The 19829-nt window shown below is 39.4% G+C and overlaps 1 protein-coding gene and 1 pseudogene across 2 annotated transcripts in view; both read left to right on the forward strand.

Annotated features, from left to right (window-relative positions):
- Nucleotides 1–19829, forward strand: part of LOC124776909 (2-phosphoxylose phosphatase 1) — a 146184-nt gene that overhangs the window by 20568 nt on the left and 105787 nt on the right. For both annotated transcript variants that reach the window (XM_047252118.1, XM_047252119.1), the window contains exon 3: nucleotides 6587–6794. In XM_047252118.1, the coding sequence (XP_047108074.1) occupies nucleotides 6587–6794 (208 nt within the window). The remainder of the gene's footprint in view (nucleotides 1–6586; nucleotides 6795–19829) is intronic.
- LOC124778714 lies at nucleotides 6885–7002 on the forward strand (annotated as a pseudogene).

Raw genomic sequence — 19829 nt, forward strand, 5'->3', positions numbered from 1 at the left:
TCTTTTTGCCATATGTTATATATGTTCAATAAGCTAAAAAAGAGGTATTAATGTCATATCTAAACGAAGAATTTGAAACTCTTAGCTCTAGACACAAGCATGTAGAGGAACTGTGGCTCCAGTTTTAAAGAACAGTTGACCATGCACTGGATACGTATTTGTATGTGCCAATTAGAACAGTTCATGATGCGAGGGATCCTTTGTGTAAGTAATCATTGTAAAGAAACTTCAAAAGAGACAGTGACTATTGCATAACAGGCATAAAACAGGGTTATAGGTAGAGAAATACTGAATGAAATGTGTTTGGATGTAAAGAGGGTAATGTATGAAACCTTCAGCAACTATGGTGGTAGAATATTATCAAAAGATCTCTCACGCAAACCAAAGAAATTCTGATCATGTGTAATACCTGTTAATTGTAGCAACGTTAGTGGCAAGATTCTCATGGATGACACTGAAACTGAAACTGATGGCAGCAAAGCACAAGCAGAAATGCTTCACTCCATTTTAAAATGTTCCTTTGCAAAGGAAAATCCAGGAGCATCAACCCAGCTTAATTCTCATACACTGCAAAGAAGAATGATATAGCTATTACTGTCATTGGCATTGACAAACAGCTGAAATCATTAAACCTTGCCATGGTCTAGTGCCCTGTGAAATTTCTGTCAGATTCCATACAGAATTTGTGGCTGAGTTAGCCTCTCTATTATCTATAATATACTATAGATCTCTAGATCAAGAAACTGTGCCCATAAGTTAGCAGAAAGAATTGGGTACAACATCAACAAAAAGGGTAACAGAAGTGATCTGCAAAACTACTGTCCAATATTCTTGATATCCATCTGTTGTAGAATCTTAGAACATATACTAAGCTAAAATGTAATGAGGTATCTTAAACAGAATGATCTCCTCCGAAAACTTCTTTCAAGTGAAACTCTTCTTACACTTTTCTCACAAGACATACTGAAAGCTGTAGCTCAAGGTAGGCAGGTAAGTGCAGTATTTCTTGATTTCCACGCCAACACATTACCAAAACTAAAGTGAAATTTGTGACTGGATTGAGAATTTTTTGGTAGGGAGGATACTGCATGTTATCTGGGATGAAGAATCGTCAACAGATACAGAAGTAACATCAGCCATTCCCCAGGAGAGTGTATTGTGACCCTTACTGTTGATGCTGTATGTTAATGACTTGGCAGACAATGTTACTAGTAATCTGAAAATTTTTGCAGGTATCTGTAATGAAATGCTGTCTAAAATAAGCTTCACAAACATCTAGTCAGCTCTTGATAAGATTTTAAAGTGATGCAAAGATTGGCAATTTGCTTTAATGTTCACAAATGTAAAATTAACACTTCATAAAACAAAAAACAAAAATACTTTTTGACTACAATATCACTGAGACACAATTGGAAATGATAAACTTGTACAAATACCTTGGTGGAGCAATTTGTAGGGATATAAAATGAAATGAAACTTCCTGGCAGATTAAAACCCACAGTTTTAATCTGCCAGGAAGTTTCATATCAGTGCACACTCCGCTGTAGAATGAAAATTTCATTCTAGAAACATCCCCCAGGCTGTGGCTAAGCCATGTCTCTGCAATATCCTTTCTTCCAGGAGTGCTAGTTCTGCAAGGTTCGCAGGAGAGCTTCTGTGAAGTTTGGAAGGTAGGAGACGAGGTACTGGTGGAATTGAAGGTTTGAGGACGGGGCATGAGTTGTGCTCGGGTAGCTCAGTCGGTAGAGCACTTGCCCGCGAAAGGCAAAGATCCCAAGTTTGAGTCTCAGTCCGGCACACAGTTTTAATCTGCCAGGAAGTTTCATATAGCGCACACTCCACTGTAGAGTGAAAATTTCATTTTATAAAATGAAATGATCACAGGTTCAGTCATAGGAAATGCAGGTTCATTGATAGGATACTAGGAAAATTATCAGTCTACAAATGAGATATGTACAAAATACTCATGTGGCCCATCCTAGAATACTGATCAAGCACGTTTCTTATTAAATCTACAGAGTAATATGCCACATAATTTGTCCTGCACAGTGCATATTGTTAAGAATGTGTATATTCTGCCCACGTGGGTGCTCTGAGGAATACTTCAAATCCACTGATACTTTCCTCATTAAGACAACCAAACTAAATATTCAAGCTGACAGATAGTTTGAGTACTGATCAGCTATTGCGATCAAATTTCCCTGTGAGATCTAGACTGTTGATCAAAATTATCCAGACACCTATTGGTGAATATTAATAATGGATGTTATGACGGCTTGAATTCTGCTGGGGAGGGGGGGGTGCCTGGATGTCTTTGGAAGAATGGTACCTCATTCTTCCTAAAGAGCCCAAACCAGTGAAGGTAATGATGCTGGATGCTGGCTCTGGAGTGAAGTTGACATTTAACTCATTGTGAAGCTGTTCCATTGGGTTCAGGTTGGGGCTTGGGCAGGCCAGTCCATTTCAAGAGCATAATTGCCCATAAACCATTGCCTCACAGATGCTTTTTTATGACACACTGTGAAGCTGATACAATCAGTCATCATCTCCACACTGTTCCTCTATTGCACGCAGGACACAATGCTGTAAAATGCATTAATATACTTCCGCATAAATTCCTACGTGCAGTCATTGTGCTAGCTGAACTACTGGTCTAAATATTCTGTGCCTTAGAAATAAATCATTAGAACTTGAGGTAGCAATGAATGGTGCAAACATTGACTGCATGTGCATCATGGAGCATTGGTGCAGAACTTTTGAACTAACTATCATTAATATTCATCCATATAAGTCGGCAAGTCAGTATTGTAGAAAAAATGCCAAAAACAGAGGTGTATGTATCTTTTCTAAATCAAGTATCAGGTACAAAAGAAGGTGTGAAGCTGAATTATGGAGGGTGGAGAATCATTTTGAACCAGCAGCTGTAGAGTTGTATGAAATACAGGGAAAAGTTATAGTTATAGCAGTATACAGTCCACCTACTGGGGACACAGACATATTCATTAATCAATTAGAAACACTGCTTAACATTCTTTTTACTGAAAGAGCCACTGTAGTTGTCTGTAGGGATTCCAACATAAATCCAATGAATGAAAGTAGGCTAAAAAATCAATTCCTAAATCTATTATTTAGTTTCAGTCTGTTTCCACACATACACGAGCCCTCAAGAATAACAGATAATATGAACAGTCTTATAGATAATATATTTTCAAATGTACAATCCACAGAAGTAGGAGTAACAAATACTGATTTGAGATTATCAGACCATAATGCTCTTATCTTCAAAATTCCTTCAGTGCCACTGCAGGTATAAAAGTGTACTTCATGTATAAAAGGAAATTTTCCACTGAAAACTGTGTAGAATTTACAAATATCCTAACTAGTGAGTCCTGGGCAGAAGTGCTGTCCCTAACAAATACGAAGATGCATATAACACTTTTTCTTCAATTTTCATGGGATATTTCAAAATGAGCTTTCCAAAGAAGCTGTCCAGAATCACATCACATCACAATACAAAGCCAAGTTCTTGGATCACAGTTGGCATCAAAACTACTTGTGGAACTCTAAAAAGACTTCATTCAAAATTGAAGACATCTACAGAGCCACAGTTCATAGAATATGTTAAGAATTACAAGAGGGTGTATCTAAAAGTAATTGCCAAGGCAAAATTTATGAGTAATGACAAATTAATTAAGACAGTCTGATAACAAATCAAAAGCCATATGGGTTATTGCGAAGACTGAAACAGGAAAGAAATGCGAAGATCAGGATATCATTCTCAAAAACACAGAAAATGTCAATATTAAAAAACAAGATTTGCCAAATTACATCAACATCTATTTCAAAAATTCAACTTCATTAAGCTTGAAATTTAGAAACCAAGGAAAACCTGAATTTCCAAAAGCTGCTTGTAGCTTGAGGATATATCCAACAGATGAACATGGAGTGTTCAAAGTAATAAAAGCTTGAAACCTAAAATGTCAGCAGGAGTAGATGAGGTGCTTGTTTATATCATAACAATGACAGCTGCACAAATTGCAAGGCCCTTGGCATACATAGCCAACTTATCATTTAGTGAAGGAGTGTTACCAGAAAGGAGGAAAATGTCAAAAGTGGGGCCATTATTCAAAAACGGCGACAAGCAAAGGCAGAAAACTATTGGCCAATATCCCTCCTTCCAGCATTTTCCAAAATAATAGAAAAATTTATGAAGCACAGAATCAACAAATACCTAAAAGACCATAAGTTATTAAATAGAAATAAACATGGCTTGCAGGCTGGTAAAAATACAGTAAAAATACGGAATCAGCACTAATGTGTTACACTGAACAAATAGTCAAAAATCTAGAAAAAGACAACAGCATAGTAGGAATAAATTTAGATCTCTCCAAAGCATTTGGCACTGTCAGTCACAACATTCTTTTAGAAAACTGGAAGCATTAGGTATTCATGGGACAGGGAAAAAGTGGTTTGAATCATACCTTAAAACAGAACACAGATTGTAGGACTGATGTCAGATTACTCTAACCACAAAATAAATTTAGTATCAGATGCAGAAAAAAAGTGGAAATAGGAGTGCCACAAGGCAGTATTCTAGGTCCCTTATTGTTCCTTGTCACATAAATGACTTTCACACCTTAGATGGAGCAGCAAAGGCCATACTGTTCGCAGATGACTAGTGTGATAATAGGTGCACCAAAGCAGATGCTGCAAACAACTACTGATCAAGTAATAAGTAATGTCCACACTTGGTTCAGTGCAAACCGGTTGACATTAAATGCAAATAAAACAAATTATATGCAGTTTGGGAAAATATGTCAAAATGTAAATCTTGATCTGTTTGTTGGGTGACAAGGCTATAGACAGAGAGGCATCAATAAAATTGCTCGGGACTCATGTAGATGAAAATCTTAATTTTAGTGATCGTGTAATGAAACTTGTGCAGAAACTTAACTCAGCCTATTTTGCTCTTAGAATTATTGCAAATGTTTGTACTGCAGAGGGTGCCAGGATGCCATATTTTGCTATTTTCAGTCTCTTGCAACGTACGGAATAATATTTAGGGGTTCCATCTAAAACAAATCTTTCTGTTACAGAAGAGCGCTACCGAATAATAACACACAGTCATCCACAAACACAATGCAAACCCTTATTCAACAAGCTTAAAGTTCTAACAATACCTTCCTTATGTATATCAAAATGTGTTTTATATGTTAGGGGCCACCTTGCAGATTTTCAGACAAATGCCGACTTGCATAATTACAATACTCAAAATAGCACAGCACTGTGTACTCAGCAAACAAAAAGACCACACTCACAAAGGAATGTGAGCCATATTGGTACAAAACCCTACAACATACTGCCAGCCGACATCAGAAAGCTAGAAGATGAAAACAGATTTAAAGTAGAATTTAAAGTATTTCTACTTGAACAGTGTTTTTACTCAGTAAATGACTATTTAGGTCAATAAATAATTCTAATAATATTTATATTAACGCAAAACTGAAAACACCGCCTTCCATCCCCTAAAGTTTCTGTTAATTTTTTAAATCTGATGGACAGCTGTTGAGTGTGATAAAATCTTTACTGAATAGATGTAGTGAATATAAGGGCTTCCTGTTTAGAAAAGACAAAAGACATGCAGTTACAATACTGTTAGTATACATGTATAAAAAGTTGTATTACTGTGTCTTGTATGACCAACTATTATTCTTTGTACATTTTTTGTACAATTTTGTATGTATTGTTCTTTCTACTACTTAATGTAAAATTTTGTATGTTCCTTTTTCACAAATTGTTTACCATAAATTTACATGTACTTTTGGACAACACTCATACCATATTTATTGTCTACAGATGGATAAATAAATAAATAAAAAGTACATGACAAATGCCTGCTCTTGGTTTGGCTGTGGTTATTCCTCTGCTTTTCCACTTCACAATCACATCACTGAATGGACATGAAAAGTTTTAGAAAGGTTGAAGTGTCACTGATGGATTTATTAGTCAAGTGACATCCAATTAGTAGTCCATGTTTGAAATCACTGAGCTCTCCTGACTGACCCATACTGCTGTTAGTGCTTCTTTCCTGACAACACATATCCACATCTCTTATTACATTAGTGTGACTGCCTCTCATGTTATCAAGTCATCAATTCCATAGTACCTAAGGGTGTCTGGATACTTTTGATCTGATAGTGAATGTCAATTTGTCATGTGCTAAAAGTAGTGCTTTGATTTATGCCATATGATGAACTATGGACCAGTAATTCTATATTTAATATGTTGTTGAAAGTACAGCTACAGAGCTACAAATAGTTAACGTGTCTCCATATAATGAAAATGTGTAATTGTGTGGTTTTTAGTCCATAATGTCATCCAAATCAAGAACTTTAGTAATCCAGCATTTTATTATAATCACAGTCTAAAATTAGCACTCAAATATATAAAACATGTTTCAGTTGTAACTTGGCAGTCACCTGCAGGATCTAATCAGTGCAAATTTTACTGTCCCAGTCTTCTAAAACAGATTAATTGCCAGACTGTAATTGTAACATGAAATATGTTTTTCTGTATCCCTGTACAGGTCAAGTACCTAGCAACAATCTGTCACTGGAAGCCATATTGATATTCTTGAGGCATGGAGATAGAGGTCCTCTCTCACATGTTCGAAATGTCTCAACTGTCAATTGTGCAGTTGATTTATCAGGTGTTGATCACGACCGCACAGTACGACAACTGCAGCAGCTTCTACACAACGCAAGTTCGCCCCAATTAATGGGGCCATTTCATGGGTAAGAAATTACTCTTTTTAATAATAATATTCTGTCTGTCTTAAGAGGCTAGTTATTTTTTTTTTTTTTGGGGGGGGGGGGGGATTAACTGCCAACGGTCTTGCCACAGTGGTAACACTGGTTCCCATCAGATCACCGATGTTAAGCATTGTCGGGCTGGGCTAGCACTTGGATGGGTGACCATCCGGTCTGTCGAGCACTGTTGGCAAGTAGGGTGCACTCAGCCATTGTGAGGCAAACTGAGGAGCTACTTGATTGAGAAGTAGCGGCTCCGGTCTCGTAAACTGACATACAGTCGGGAGAGTGGTGTGCTGAACACATGCCCCTCCGTATCCGCATCCAGTGACACCTGTGGGCAGAGGATGACTTGACAGCCAGTCAGTACTATTGGGCCTTCCAAGGCCTGTTCGGACGGAGTTGAGTTTTAGTTTTTTTAGATTAACTAAAATTTCTATGAAAATCAGAAATGCAGTCTAAGATACAACATCTAAAGTGAAGAGTCTCTTTTAAATACAACACTTTTTGTTTTGTGAAAATAACACAGATATCTGCATATAGAAATTCAATATGTTTAGTGCAGGGAAGTAAGAGTGCCTTTTGATGTTACAGCTATATTTGAGCTACTGAAATGTAAGAACATATTGCTCACATGCATCTATACTCTTCAGAAAATCAGCAGAACAAGTTTAAGCTGCTTCCCTGATGAAGAGTTACAACCTCTGCAGGAAGTATGACCCTTGTAGTCAAATGTCCATATACAAAACTATTGTATTTGTCAGAGTCGTGTAACCTTTCTGCATCTCTTAGTCAGGGAACCAGGAAGCTTTTATTTGGTCTGCGTACGCTCACAGAGAATTAATAGAATGCAATACTAGATGTCCATTAGTTATATCTGACAGTTTCCAAAAAGTGATTTGTGTACTGGTATGTAAATCTGTACTACCATTATCAACTGTGTTCCTGGGGAGTATAGCTCGACATTTAATTCCATTCCAAAAGATGATAATGCGGCACAGGTATTGGAATTCTAACCCACTGCTCCCTGCTGTCTCCCCATAGGGTAGGGTGTACTTCAGTTAAATTAACTTTATGATTGACATTTCAGCTAGTTGAATGGTGGGGGCCAACTGCCTGCCTATTGAATTTCGTTTTTGAATACCATGTACTCACTGTGAGGCCTAATTTGCATGTATATAATGCAGAGCCTTGTCAAGCATGACTGGTTCCACACCTGCAGCATACTGCAGTCTGTCACAAAGTTATTTTATTCAAGCTGTAATCGGATGCAAGAGATGATGTCTCAAACATTGTTATAATAACAGAATTTGCAAAAATTCCAAGGCAATGTTAACAGGTCTTTTGATGAAACCATCATGAAAAATAATAACATGATTACCATATATTGCTCCACAGCCTGATAAAAATGTAGGAGCTTCTTGCATTTTGCATTAACACCTTGGGAATGTGGACCCACACCAGTTTTGGTTTTGTCTCCATACAAACAGGTTCTTTAGGTGCAATGAACTGAGATTACAATAGAGTCTGGAAAGTAGGGAGAAATCACCGTATCACTTTGTTTTCCATACTCGTCACAGACTGCACTTCGTATTCAAATCTAGCAACAGCTGCGGAAAATGTTGTCCACACAAGTTGTAAAACTCAACATGTCACTTATATAACTGAAGGTGTGAGATAAATAAGGCTTCATTTAGTGCAGGGGTGTCCAACCTGCAGCCTGCAGGCTGCATGCGTCCCAAAGCAAGTATCAATGCAGCCCAGGAAATGAGCAACTATCAGAAAATTTGTAAAATAGTAATAATAATAATAATAATAATAATTCTTTATAGAACGAGCAGAAACTAGCAAAATACACAAAGCAATCACTCATATGAATACATCGGCTACACCACTGCAATTTCATAACCACTTCTACAACCCTTTAGATCACATAACATCAACAGATACAAAGAAAGTAAATTGGGAAAAGAAAACACTACATGGCAAGCACCTGTATCATCTAACACAGCCACACATTGATCAAGACGCATCCAACACATGGCTAAGAAAAGGAAATATATACAGTGAGATGGAAGGATTCATGATTGCAATACAGGATCAAACAATAAACACCAGATATTACAGAAAGAATATTATTAAAGATCCCAATACCACAACAGATAAATGCAGACTTTGCAAACAACAAATAGAAACAGTAGATCACATCACAAGCGGATGTACAATACTAGCAATTACAGAATGCCCCAGAAGACACGACAATGTAGCAAAAATAATACATCAACAACTAATAAAACAACAGGTTCCCACATACAAGTATGCATCACAAAATGTACTCGAGAATGATGAATACAAATTATACTGAAACAGAACCATTATAACAGATAAAACAACACAGCATAACAAACCTGACATCATACTCACCAATAAAAAGAAGAAATTAACACAACTAATCGAAATATCCATACCCAATACAACAAATATACAGAAGAAAACAGGAGAAAAAATTGAAAATACATCCAACTGGCTGAGGAAGGCAAGGACATGTGGCATCAGGATAAAGTTGACATTGTACCAATTATACTATCAACTGCAGGAGTCATACCACGCAATATCCACCAGTACATCAACGCAATACAGCTACATCCAAACGTATATATACAACTACAGAAATCTGTAATTATTGATACATGTTCAATTACCCGAAAGTTCCTAAATGCAATGTAACATATACCTCACAGTTAAAAGGAAGTCATGCTTGATCAAGGTCCGTGTCACTTTCCATTTTTAACCAGACATAATGTCTGAGAAAGGAAAGATAATAATAATAATAATAATAATAATAATAATAATAATAATAATCCATAACATTCTGTTTATGTAAAGTTATGATAAATTTAATTTGAAACTCCTACCTCATGATGCCATTCTCTCTTTGGTCCAGCCCACACTTAACATTCGACATCTTTTATGAACAGTATGGATACAGTGCCAGAACGTTTTCAGATGGAATGCATAGAGCTGCAGTCTGACATCCAATTAAAAGAAATATTTGATCATGTATCTTTGTTGGACTTTCACAAATCATACCTGCCCAGAGACAAATATTCCCTGCTGCACACTCACACGTTATATATGTCATCTTTGTTTGGAAGCTTGTACATTTGTGAACAGATTTTTTCGAGAGTCAAGCACACAAAGAGTAAAAATACAACCAAAATTTCATCTAAAAGTCTTGAGAACACCCTGAGAATTGCAACAACTTTGATCAAATGAGATACTGATACATTTCCAAATTCAGAGCCAAGTGTCCCATTAATCCCATGAATTGTACTTCACTTACACTGGTCAGCCAGAACATTATGACCACTGACCTACTTTTGTTATAAATCAGTCCTGGCAATAGCAGTGTTAGACACACGAACAGTGCATGTAGTATCAGTGTTCATACTGTCCCTGTGTAGAATGGGGAAGGTGCACACTCTGTCTGAGTTTGACTTATGGCAGACTGTGATGGCCAAGAGGCTTGGCACAAGCATTTTAGAAACTGCACAACTTGTTGGGTATTCAAAGAGTTCTGTGGTGAGTGTCTTCAACATGTGGTGAAACCAAGATGAAACTACATCCAAATGTCGTGGGTTGGGCAGCCACCCCCCCATTACAGACGTTGGACGTCGTAGGCTGGGCAGACTGGTAAAACAGAAAAGACAGTGAAATGTGGCAGAACTAACATCAAATTTTAATGGTGAGCAGATCCCGAGTGTGTCTGAAGAGACAGTGCATCTAACACTTCTAACAATGGGCCTCCGCAGCTGACAACTCATGCATATGCTAATGTTAAATGTTAACATCGTGACATCATCAACTACAACTGAAACGTGCAAGTGACCATCAGCACTGGGCATTGGTGCAGTGGCAGAGTGTTGCATCGTCTGATGACTCCTGATAATTTCTTCATCATGCCAAGGGATAAAATGAATCTGTCATCTTCCAGGGGAACAGCTCCTTGACACCTGTACTGCTGGTGGCGGCTCCATTATGCTCTAGGAAACATTCATATGGGCATCCATGAGTCTAGTGGAGCTCGTGCAAGGCACTAGGATGGCCAAGGAATATGGTACACTAGTTGCAGAACACGTACACCAGTTCATGGCGATCATGTTTGCTGACAGCAGTGGCATTTTTCAACGTGTGGAGTGGCTCAAGGACCACAGGGGCTGGTTCCAGTTGGTGTGCTGCCCCCCCCCCCCCCCCTCCCAACTTGTCAGATCTGAACCCAATCGAACACATCTGGGATGCGATTGAATATTGCGTCAGAGCTCATTGGGAATTATTTATTTTTTTACTTATTTATTTTTATTTATTGTATTAAAAATAGGTGACTTATGTGTGCAGATGTAGTGCCAACTCCTCCAGTGCTCTACCAACACCTCATTGCTTCCATGTCACAACATGTCACCACTGTTATCCATGCCAAATGTGGTCATAATGTTCTGGCTGATCAGTATATATGTAAAATTATCAATGAAATCTCATATATAAAATCTCAGATTAACTCCATGTTCCTTTTATAGAATAAAGAATCATAAATTAATAAATTATAAATTACTTAAATGTATTAATTACATACCTTTGACTGTGTCCCCCTCTCGTCACCCCCAATTTTTCCTCCCTCAGCGGTTAGTTTTAGTGTGAAGTATATTATGTCTTCTTCCAATGTGGCCCAGATAGAGTAAAATGTTGGACACCCCTGATTTAGTGTGAGAAATTAATGTCTTCCTTTAAAGTCCTCACACAGTTTGTCTTGTGTGCATTAGTTTTATTTTATTTTTATTTAGTGACTTACAAGAGCACACTTTGGATCTGGTCTTTTGTAAGAATGACGGGTAAGGGTGGATATGAATTATGCTTCACAGTGGACTACACAACATTTATCCTCTGTGCCATGTCACATTAGATGTGTTGCGATTCTGATGTGACTTCTACACTGTTGTGACATGTCTATTTATCCATTAGTATGTCACCTCTGTACGACTGTACAAGTGGAGTGTTGGAGACAACTACACAAATAAATAATCCAAGTACCATAACTATATTTACAAGGTCCAGTAGCATTAATGTGACCATTGCTTAAGTTCATCATCAATGTGCAATAACAACTCACAGATGGCAGATCGTGAACACTAATAGTGGAGGCTATATAAAGCATGTTGGGGGGATGTGAAAAGCAGTACAGTTATTGTTATGTGGAAACAGAGTAATTAATCTGATGTCCAAAAGGGCATGATCATTGGCTTTCAGGTCCTGGGTGGAAGCATTTCCAAAATGACTAAGTTTTTAAACTCTTTACATCCCATATGGTTAAAGTATACCACGCATGGCAAAATGATGCTATCCGAAACCAGTGTTGAGGCTACTGCAGTGCATTGCAGACCAGAGATGACAGGAGTGAACAATAGCTGTGGAGATGTGTCCCGGTAAATAGACATACAACTGTTGAGCAACTTGCCACCGAGGTGAACCACAGGGCACCAACAGTGTCTCCTGTTCAGTGAATGTTGCTGCATGTGGGTCTCCAAAGCAGGTGCCTGGTTCTCGCACCCATGCTGACTGTTGTTCGTTGGCGATAAAGGCTACAATTTGCACGTCAGTACTGAGTCTGGACGCCCATTCAGTGGCTATAGAAGGCCTTTTCAGATGACAGATGGCCAGTGGCACATACAGCATGAAACGGCTGAAAGCAAATACCCTGCAACAGTCGTTGGAAGGGTCCAGGCCATTATGGTCTGGGGAACGTTTTCATGACCTATCCTTGGGGACCGTATCCACCCTGCATGTCCTCTCACCACCAAACTCCCTGGATTTAAACACAATAGAGAATCTGTGGGACCTCCTCAATTAGGTTGCTTCCACCATGGATCTGCAACTGAGAAAACTAGCATAGCTGGCCATGGCACTGGAGTTGTCATGGCTCCACAGAACCTCACTGACTTTCTTCCTGCACATCTTACAGCAGTCTGTGCTGTAAAAGGTGGTTATTCAGACTTTTCATAGGTGACCAAATTAATGTGACTGGACAGTGTGTTAGAACACTCCAAACAAAACCTAGAACTCTGGTATAACTGAACACAAATCTCTCCTTTAGGAACAAGTAACTTCAAACAACTAAGTCCATAACTAGACAATGCAATATAAGTCTGATAGATCCTCTTACAAGTCCACCTCTACCAAGTTGCATTCTGAGATGGCTTACTTGAGGTCCACTGTACTGGCAGTGGTACTGCTCGCCGATGACTGCCACAGGAGATAGCACGCTGGCTTCCTGGCATGGGCTCTGACTTAGGACCTCCCTGAACTCACTGTACTCACTAAGAGCTGAGTGTAGACTGACTGTTGAAGCCTGATGGCGCTGACTATATTATCGTGTGGATGAATACTTTCAATCCAGGTAACTGATTGCTGCTGTTTGTGATGACAGCCGGCTTGCTTATTGGCTTCCAGTAATTGATTGGTATCTATGGAAGGCATGGCACTGTAGTTCTATTGGCCGTGGTGCTCTCTTAGGGCAGCTGTCACTATCAACCTTGTTGAACAATCGGACTTGTGATTATGCAACCAGGAATGTCATCCTGTATCACAGGATGTCACCTGGCGAGTGCTGGTGGATGTAGCTTTCCTGCCACCGCATGTGAAGAGATTTGCCATTGGTGTGGTCTGAAACTGTGACTAGGTTGACGTTCATCTGGTGCCCAGTCATCGGTTGATGTAGTAGGTTACTGCCTCTGGGCAGCAAAGCAGCAAAATGTCCTCTTTCCCCGCCCTCACCCCACCCCTCCTGCAGGATTACGGGACAAAAGCACGTGGAACTGAGAATGGTTCTTTGATGAGGTGAACCAAAAGAACTGATGCATGAGCGTAGGTCAGTAGCTTATGGACAGCAGGCGCACTCGGGCCAGCCCACTCGTGACACTGACAGTTAAATGAAGGCCCAGACAGGTTGTTACCGTAACACAGGAGGGAAGCCAGGAGCACAAGAAGCACCACAGTACTGGAATACAGAGCCAGATACAACGTGCAGCCCGTTGAGCTTGTAAGACCCACCTGGTAGTGCTGCAGCCCAGAGAAAAGAGAACCCAGAATGAGAGCAAAGCAGAATAGTGATATCCACTTGAAGAACCACAACAGAAGGGCCCTACATGGAGGCCAGTGGCAGATGGAGAGAGCTGTCATTAGGTCCACCCAAAGTGCCATAGTGGAGGTAAGGCATATGGAGTTGGTCATATAGGATGACACAGGATCTCATAGCACAAAATGAGCAGTGGTGTCCAACATGATGGGTGAGAAAGGCCATCCACCTTGTAGATCTGCTGAAGCACCAGGGTGATTGGGGGGGGGGCATCCTTAGGTTGCCCCAGCAAGTGATGTATGGTTACCCATTGGAAGTATCTGGAATGACCAACCAATTTGCATCCCATAGGGATCAACTGGAATGTAAGGGTAGCTGTGACCCTGGTGTCAGTGGCTCCAGTCCAGACAGGGAAGGAGGCAGTGGGTACCACTGTTGGTCACATCTGAGATCCTTGGGGGGCGCTTGAATCATGGTCGCAGAAACCCAGATGCCGGAATAGATTGCCCAAAAAGTTAGCTGATGTATGTGAATACGTGACAAGAAACTGCACTTGCACACTGACTGAACAGTACTGTACTTCTACATGACAGCTACTATGAAGTGGCTCTTGACGGTTGTTATTGTGAAATGAATTCACTTACTGTGACTATGTATTAGTGCCATTGACTAATGGTAAATGAAAATTTATCTTAACAACTTTGGCTATCCAGTCATGCCCCCAGGCTGATCCAAACTTCCGTATCCCATGCAGTCATAACCCCTATGCTTGCATATTCATGAAACTAAGCACAGGAAGACAAATGTGTTTTGTATCATCATTTTAGCCCTGCCAGACTCAATTACATCATTAACAGTGACAGTGCCTGTGTTTATATAGTAAGTGCGTTTTTACTATACATTGTGTTGTAGTAAATGCAGTTACTGCATAAACACAGCCACTGTCAATATTGTGGTTATTACTGCTTTTGAGAGTACTTGAAGAAAACAATTATGCACAAGTATATGCATCAATAATAGACTGAGATAATCCAGTATCTATTTGAAGTTTAAAAAAATGTCCATTAATGCCTAAATTCACAAAAATTGCTTCAACAAAATGTTCAAGAACTGAGGCCATGGAACAGATGAACAAAAGAACAATTAGGTTCATCATTATCCACATAGTGTGTAACAAAATCTACAATAGAACAAACATCTTGAGTCGTCTCACCATGAGAATATAGTAATCAAACAAAGTTTGCATTATTGTCAAAACTGAGCCTGAGTAGGCAAAGTCACTTGAAAACAAAGGATCACCTGTAACAGCAGGTGGATCTGTACGGCGCAGTATCTGTGAACATACTTCAGCTTTATGACCCTGGTTGTGGCTAAAAAGGCAGTGCAGGCATACGAAAGGATAAGATGGCCTGTTATGGTGGATGAAACACTGGGCACAAGATTTGATGGGTGACACCAGATTACTGGCAAGCAACAAGTACTGGTTCTGTGGTGTAGCCCAATGTTGTACTGACAAGTGACTAACGGAGGAAGCGGAGTCTGGGTCTTGATGACTGTCCAATGCCTAGGTGGCAGATGACCAGCTGAAGGGTAGGGGGTAGGAGGATATCCTGAGGTGTGGCCCAAGGTCTAGGAGAGTGGCTCTGATGACCTGGCTGAGCACAGTGGGTAACTGCATTATACTGAAAAGTCACCTGAAACACACTGGAATTATCACACTGAAATGCCTGCGCAGAGCTGCAGTGCTTTTTCAGAAGTTTGCTCTGTGATTAAACAGCCATTTAATGAGGGATTGTACAGGCAAAGGAGGTTGCTCTGAAGCAATGAGTGCAGAGTGTGATTAGTAACATGTCCCTGACTACTGAATCTGCAAAACCAGGCATAGGTCAGATTGTAACACGTTACCTGGCAGTCATGAGCTAGGCCTTACAAAGAGGCAATACATTCATTGTATGGTTCTCTAGATGTTTATATACAAAGAAAAAAATCCTCTGGTCTGTTGCTGCCACAGAAAGGTTATCTTGGAAAAATTTGCCTAGTTATGTTTTATGTCTGAACAATTAAATTCACTCAGATGTTTATCCAGAAAAAGTTGTATTGTAAGTTCAAACACAGGAGCACCAGTGGTAGTGAAGAAAAATACACATTCATTACATCAACTTGAAGTCCATACACAGTGAAGCTTTGATCCAAGCAGTCCACATAGCAGGTCCAATGGTCCCATGATGGGTCAAACTGAAAAATGCAGTGGCTGGACACTGAACATGTAGGTTGTGCTGCAGCTCATGTTCCAAGTGGTTTTGCAAGCAGGCCTGAGCATCTGCCAACATGTGCAGTACAGTCTGCAGGGAGTGGAGGGGAGTAAACATGGGAACAGAAAAGTCTACAGATTCTGTCTCCTGGAATAAGACACACACAATAAGAATTCACAGCAAGGTACATGCAACCAATCCTTGAAGGGAACAAAGCACTGTCCAGAGTTTTAGTCCAAGTCACTAAGGAAATGGGGAACCCATGTACAAAATAACCAGAGATCAGAGCAAGCACACTGCACCACAGCAACCATGAAAAAATGAGAAGTACCTTGATGGAGACAGCCACAAGTCAGTGCAAAGTACTAGACAACAGTCAGCAAAAATGGTCACTACTTGAGCAGTACCAGAGAAGCAGAAGCTTTGCACCACAATACCAAGAAGTTGCAAAATCCGTAGACTGTGGATCAAAACTGACTGTGCCACTTTTGTGACATAGCTGCACCACTATTACGATGTATCTCTCTGTCCAGTAGCATGTCACCTCAAAAACAACTATGTCAATGTAGTGTCAGAGACAACTACACAAATAAAGTACCATAACTGTGTTTGTTAGAATACTCAAATGAAACATAGAACTTGGGTATAACTGAACTCAAATCTCTCTTCTTGGAACATGCAACTTCAAACTTCTAGTCCATAACTAGACAATGCGATACAAGTCTCATTGTTCCTCTTACAAGTCTGTCTCTACCAAGCTGTATTCTGAGATGGCTTCCTTGAGGTCCACTATACTGGCAGCAGTACCACTCACTGATGATAACTGCATGAGGTAGCTCACTGGATTCTTGGTGTGGGCTCTGACTATGGTCCTCCATGAACGAGCTATACTCACTGCAGGCTGAATGTAGACTGATTGTAGAGGCTTGACAGCGCTGGTTATATGGTCTTACACTTGATCCCCATGACTGGCTGCTACTGGCCTTGATGACAGGTTGCTTACTCATTGGCTCTCTGCATAATGTGACATCCTCCAGTGGTTGATTGGCCTCTATGGAAGGCATGGCACTGTAGCTCTGTTAGCCATGGTGTCTTCTTAGGGCAGTCATTGCTATTGACCGTCTTAATTACCACACCTGCCGATTATGAAAAACCTGTGACACGACATAATACCATGGGATTTTGTGCAGTGAGTGTTGGATGACAAGGCAGTTTGAGTCATTTCTTGTGTCATACAAGTTACTGAATTCCTATCGCAGAATGTGTTATCTAAAATAAAGTGATTCAATTCTTTTTTATTTTGCTTATTTCTTCAACAATAAAAAAAAAAACTATATTTCTGTTTGGGTATGTACCACCAGAAAGTGTTCATATATTATGATACACATAATTCACAAAAGTAAAATGTGCTTTCACTTTTGTTAATTTGCAGATAAGCACATAAACTAAGAGTGTGTAATTTCAGAGACTGATCATAGACATTCAAAGGGAAGACAAGAAGATGCACTTGCTCCCTCCTGGAATCTGGTGTAGTGATTTAATTATTTACAGATTTCTTTTGTTTATCTACAACTAACTGTTAGAAATTCTAATAAGGAATCATGAAGTACATAATTACACTGACAGAAGGAAAAATGACATTCATACTCCATGTTAAGGTTGTCTTTAGCACAAAAAGGGGTGCATAAAGCTGCAGAAAAAATTTTTGATCGCTTACCCTGTGATATAAAATGTCTGACAGGCAACAAAATAAAATTTTATAACAAACTGAAGAAGTTTCTCCTTGACAACTCCTGTTCTGTAGAAGAATTTCTATTATTGCAATGTGTAAACTGTGGTGGGTAGGAATGTAGCCATATTTACAAATTATTTTGTGATGTGAATTTAAAATGACTCATTCCTCATCATTATGAGTGATTTTGCAGAATGATCCATGTAACATGAAACTAACTAACTAACTATCTAGCTGCTGATTTAGCATTGCAGAGCATGATAAGAAATACTGAGGCTTCAGCAATCACTATAATGCTTAGGTTTCTTGTCTCTCAAGCTGTGTGACATTTGTTTGCCACTGTGGCAGTTTTATGCTCTGGTGCAAACCTTTGCAGAGCAATACCAAAAGTTGCTTTCTCACACAGACCTGCAGGAAAATACCAATGGTGCACAGAGATCATCACAAAGTCTCAGACACTCCTCTCCTTCCTCCTTCACCAGTGTAAAACAAACATTACTTTAGTGTACCTGGATGACATCTGTATGCAGTTCCCACAAGGACACTAACTCAACACTACATGACTTAATCACAAAAGTAGTTTATCTTTCATCCATGCACAATAAAGACCTATGTTAGCTTGACTGCATTCAGTTTTAAACAGCATAGTGATTTTAACAGACCCTGAAGAAGATAGCTATTATAAACAAAGTTGTACTTATCTGTGCTTCATTTATGGACCCAAATGCAACAGTCAGATTGAGAAAAATTCGTTTTCTGCACTAGAAAAAATAAAAAAGTATGAAAATTAAAGTTAAAAAATGCTATACTCTCCAGAAGTTGGCATCCTCGTAAATTGTGTGGAGTACAACACAACAGAACATGCAGTCATACATTTACAAATTTTGCAGCCCATTTGAGTTGCTACACAATAATGTCTCCATTTAGAGAGACACATAGCTACCACAAAAAGAAGTGTTATCACTCTTCTGGTTGAACACAAGAGGAATTGCCACCTGGAACATATGGATAAATTGGCCATGTAGTGAAATGTCTTTTCCAGGAGGGTGATCACGAAATAAAATTTGCTAATACAAGTGTAATATTGAAAACATCACATTATCATGCCCATATGTATAGGGAGGTTATTGAGATGTATAAACACCATAAGGTGTTAAATTAAATAAAATTTGGATGTCAACATTGTAACATAAGAGTGACAATCAATTACCTTCAATTGAGAATGTTACCACTACCAGAGATAACCACATAGCTGATGTCATACAATAAACTTTGGTGCCCTCTACACTGCCCATATATTTGGCACTCTGAAGTTCTGGTTGCAGTTCGCCACTTTACCTCTGAAGATGTCCCCTGCAGTCAGAGAGGAAATGTTAGGAAAAAGTTTTATACATCGACGATGGCCTATTACCGTATTTACTCGAATCTAAGCCGCACTTTTTTTCCGGTTTTTGTAATCCAAAAAACTGCCTGCGGCTTAGAATCGAGTGCAAAGCAAGCGGAAGTTCCGAAAAATGTTGGTAGGTGCCGCCACAGCTAACTTCTGCCGTCGAATATATGTAGCGCTACACAGGCATGCTTTGTAGGCACAAAGATAAATACTGGTGCCGAAACCTCTGCGTCAGTAAATAAATTTTAAAAAAAAAGGTGGAAGACGAGCTTTTTTCTCCGCCCCGAGTTTCGACCACAGCATTTTCATACATTATTCAACGAAGTAAATACAAATTCCGTATTGTTCATCTTCGAATGTAGCAGAATTTCAATGTAATATGAAAATCCGACTGGCAAGACTGTTTGGGATGTTTGTCAATTTGGCCAACTCTACGTTCTGAATTTTTTCCTACCTGTGAGAAGAGATGGTTGCTAATAGGAACCTGATGAAATGTGAATCACATGCCGTATTCTCTTCA

Source organism: Schistocerca piceifrons, chromosome 2 (assembly GCF_021461385.2).
Source record: "Schistocerca piceifrons isolate TAMUIC-IGC-003096 chromosome 2, iqSchPice1.1, whole genome shotgun sequence".
NCBI lineage: Eukaryota > Metazoa > Arthropoda > Insecta > Orthoptera > Acrididae > Schistocerca > Schistocerca piceifrons.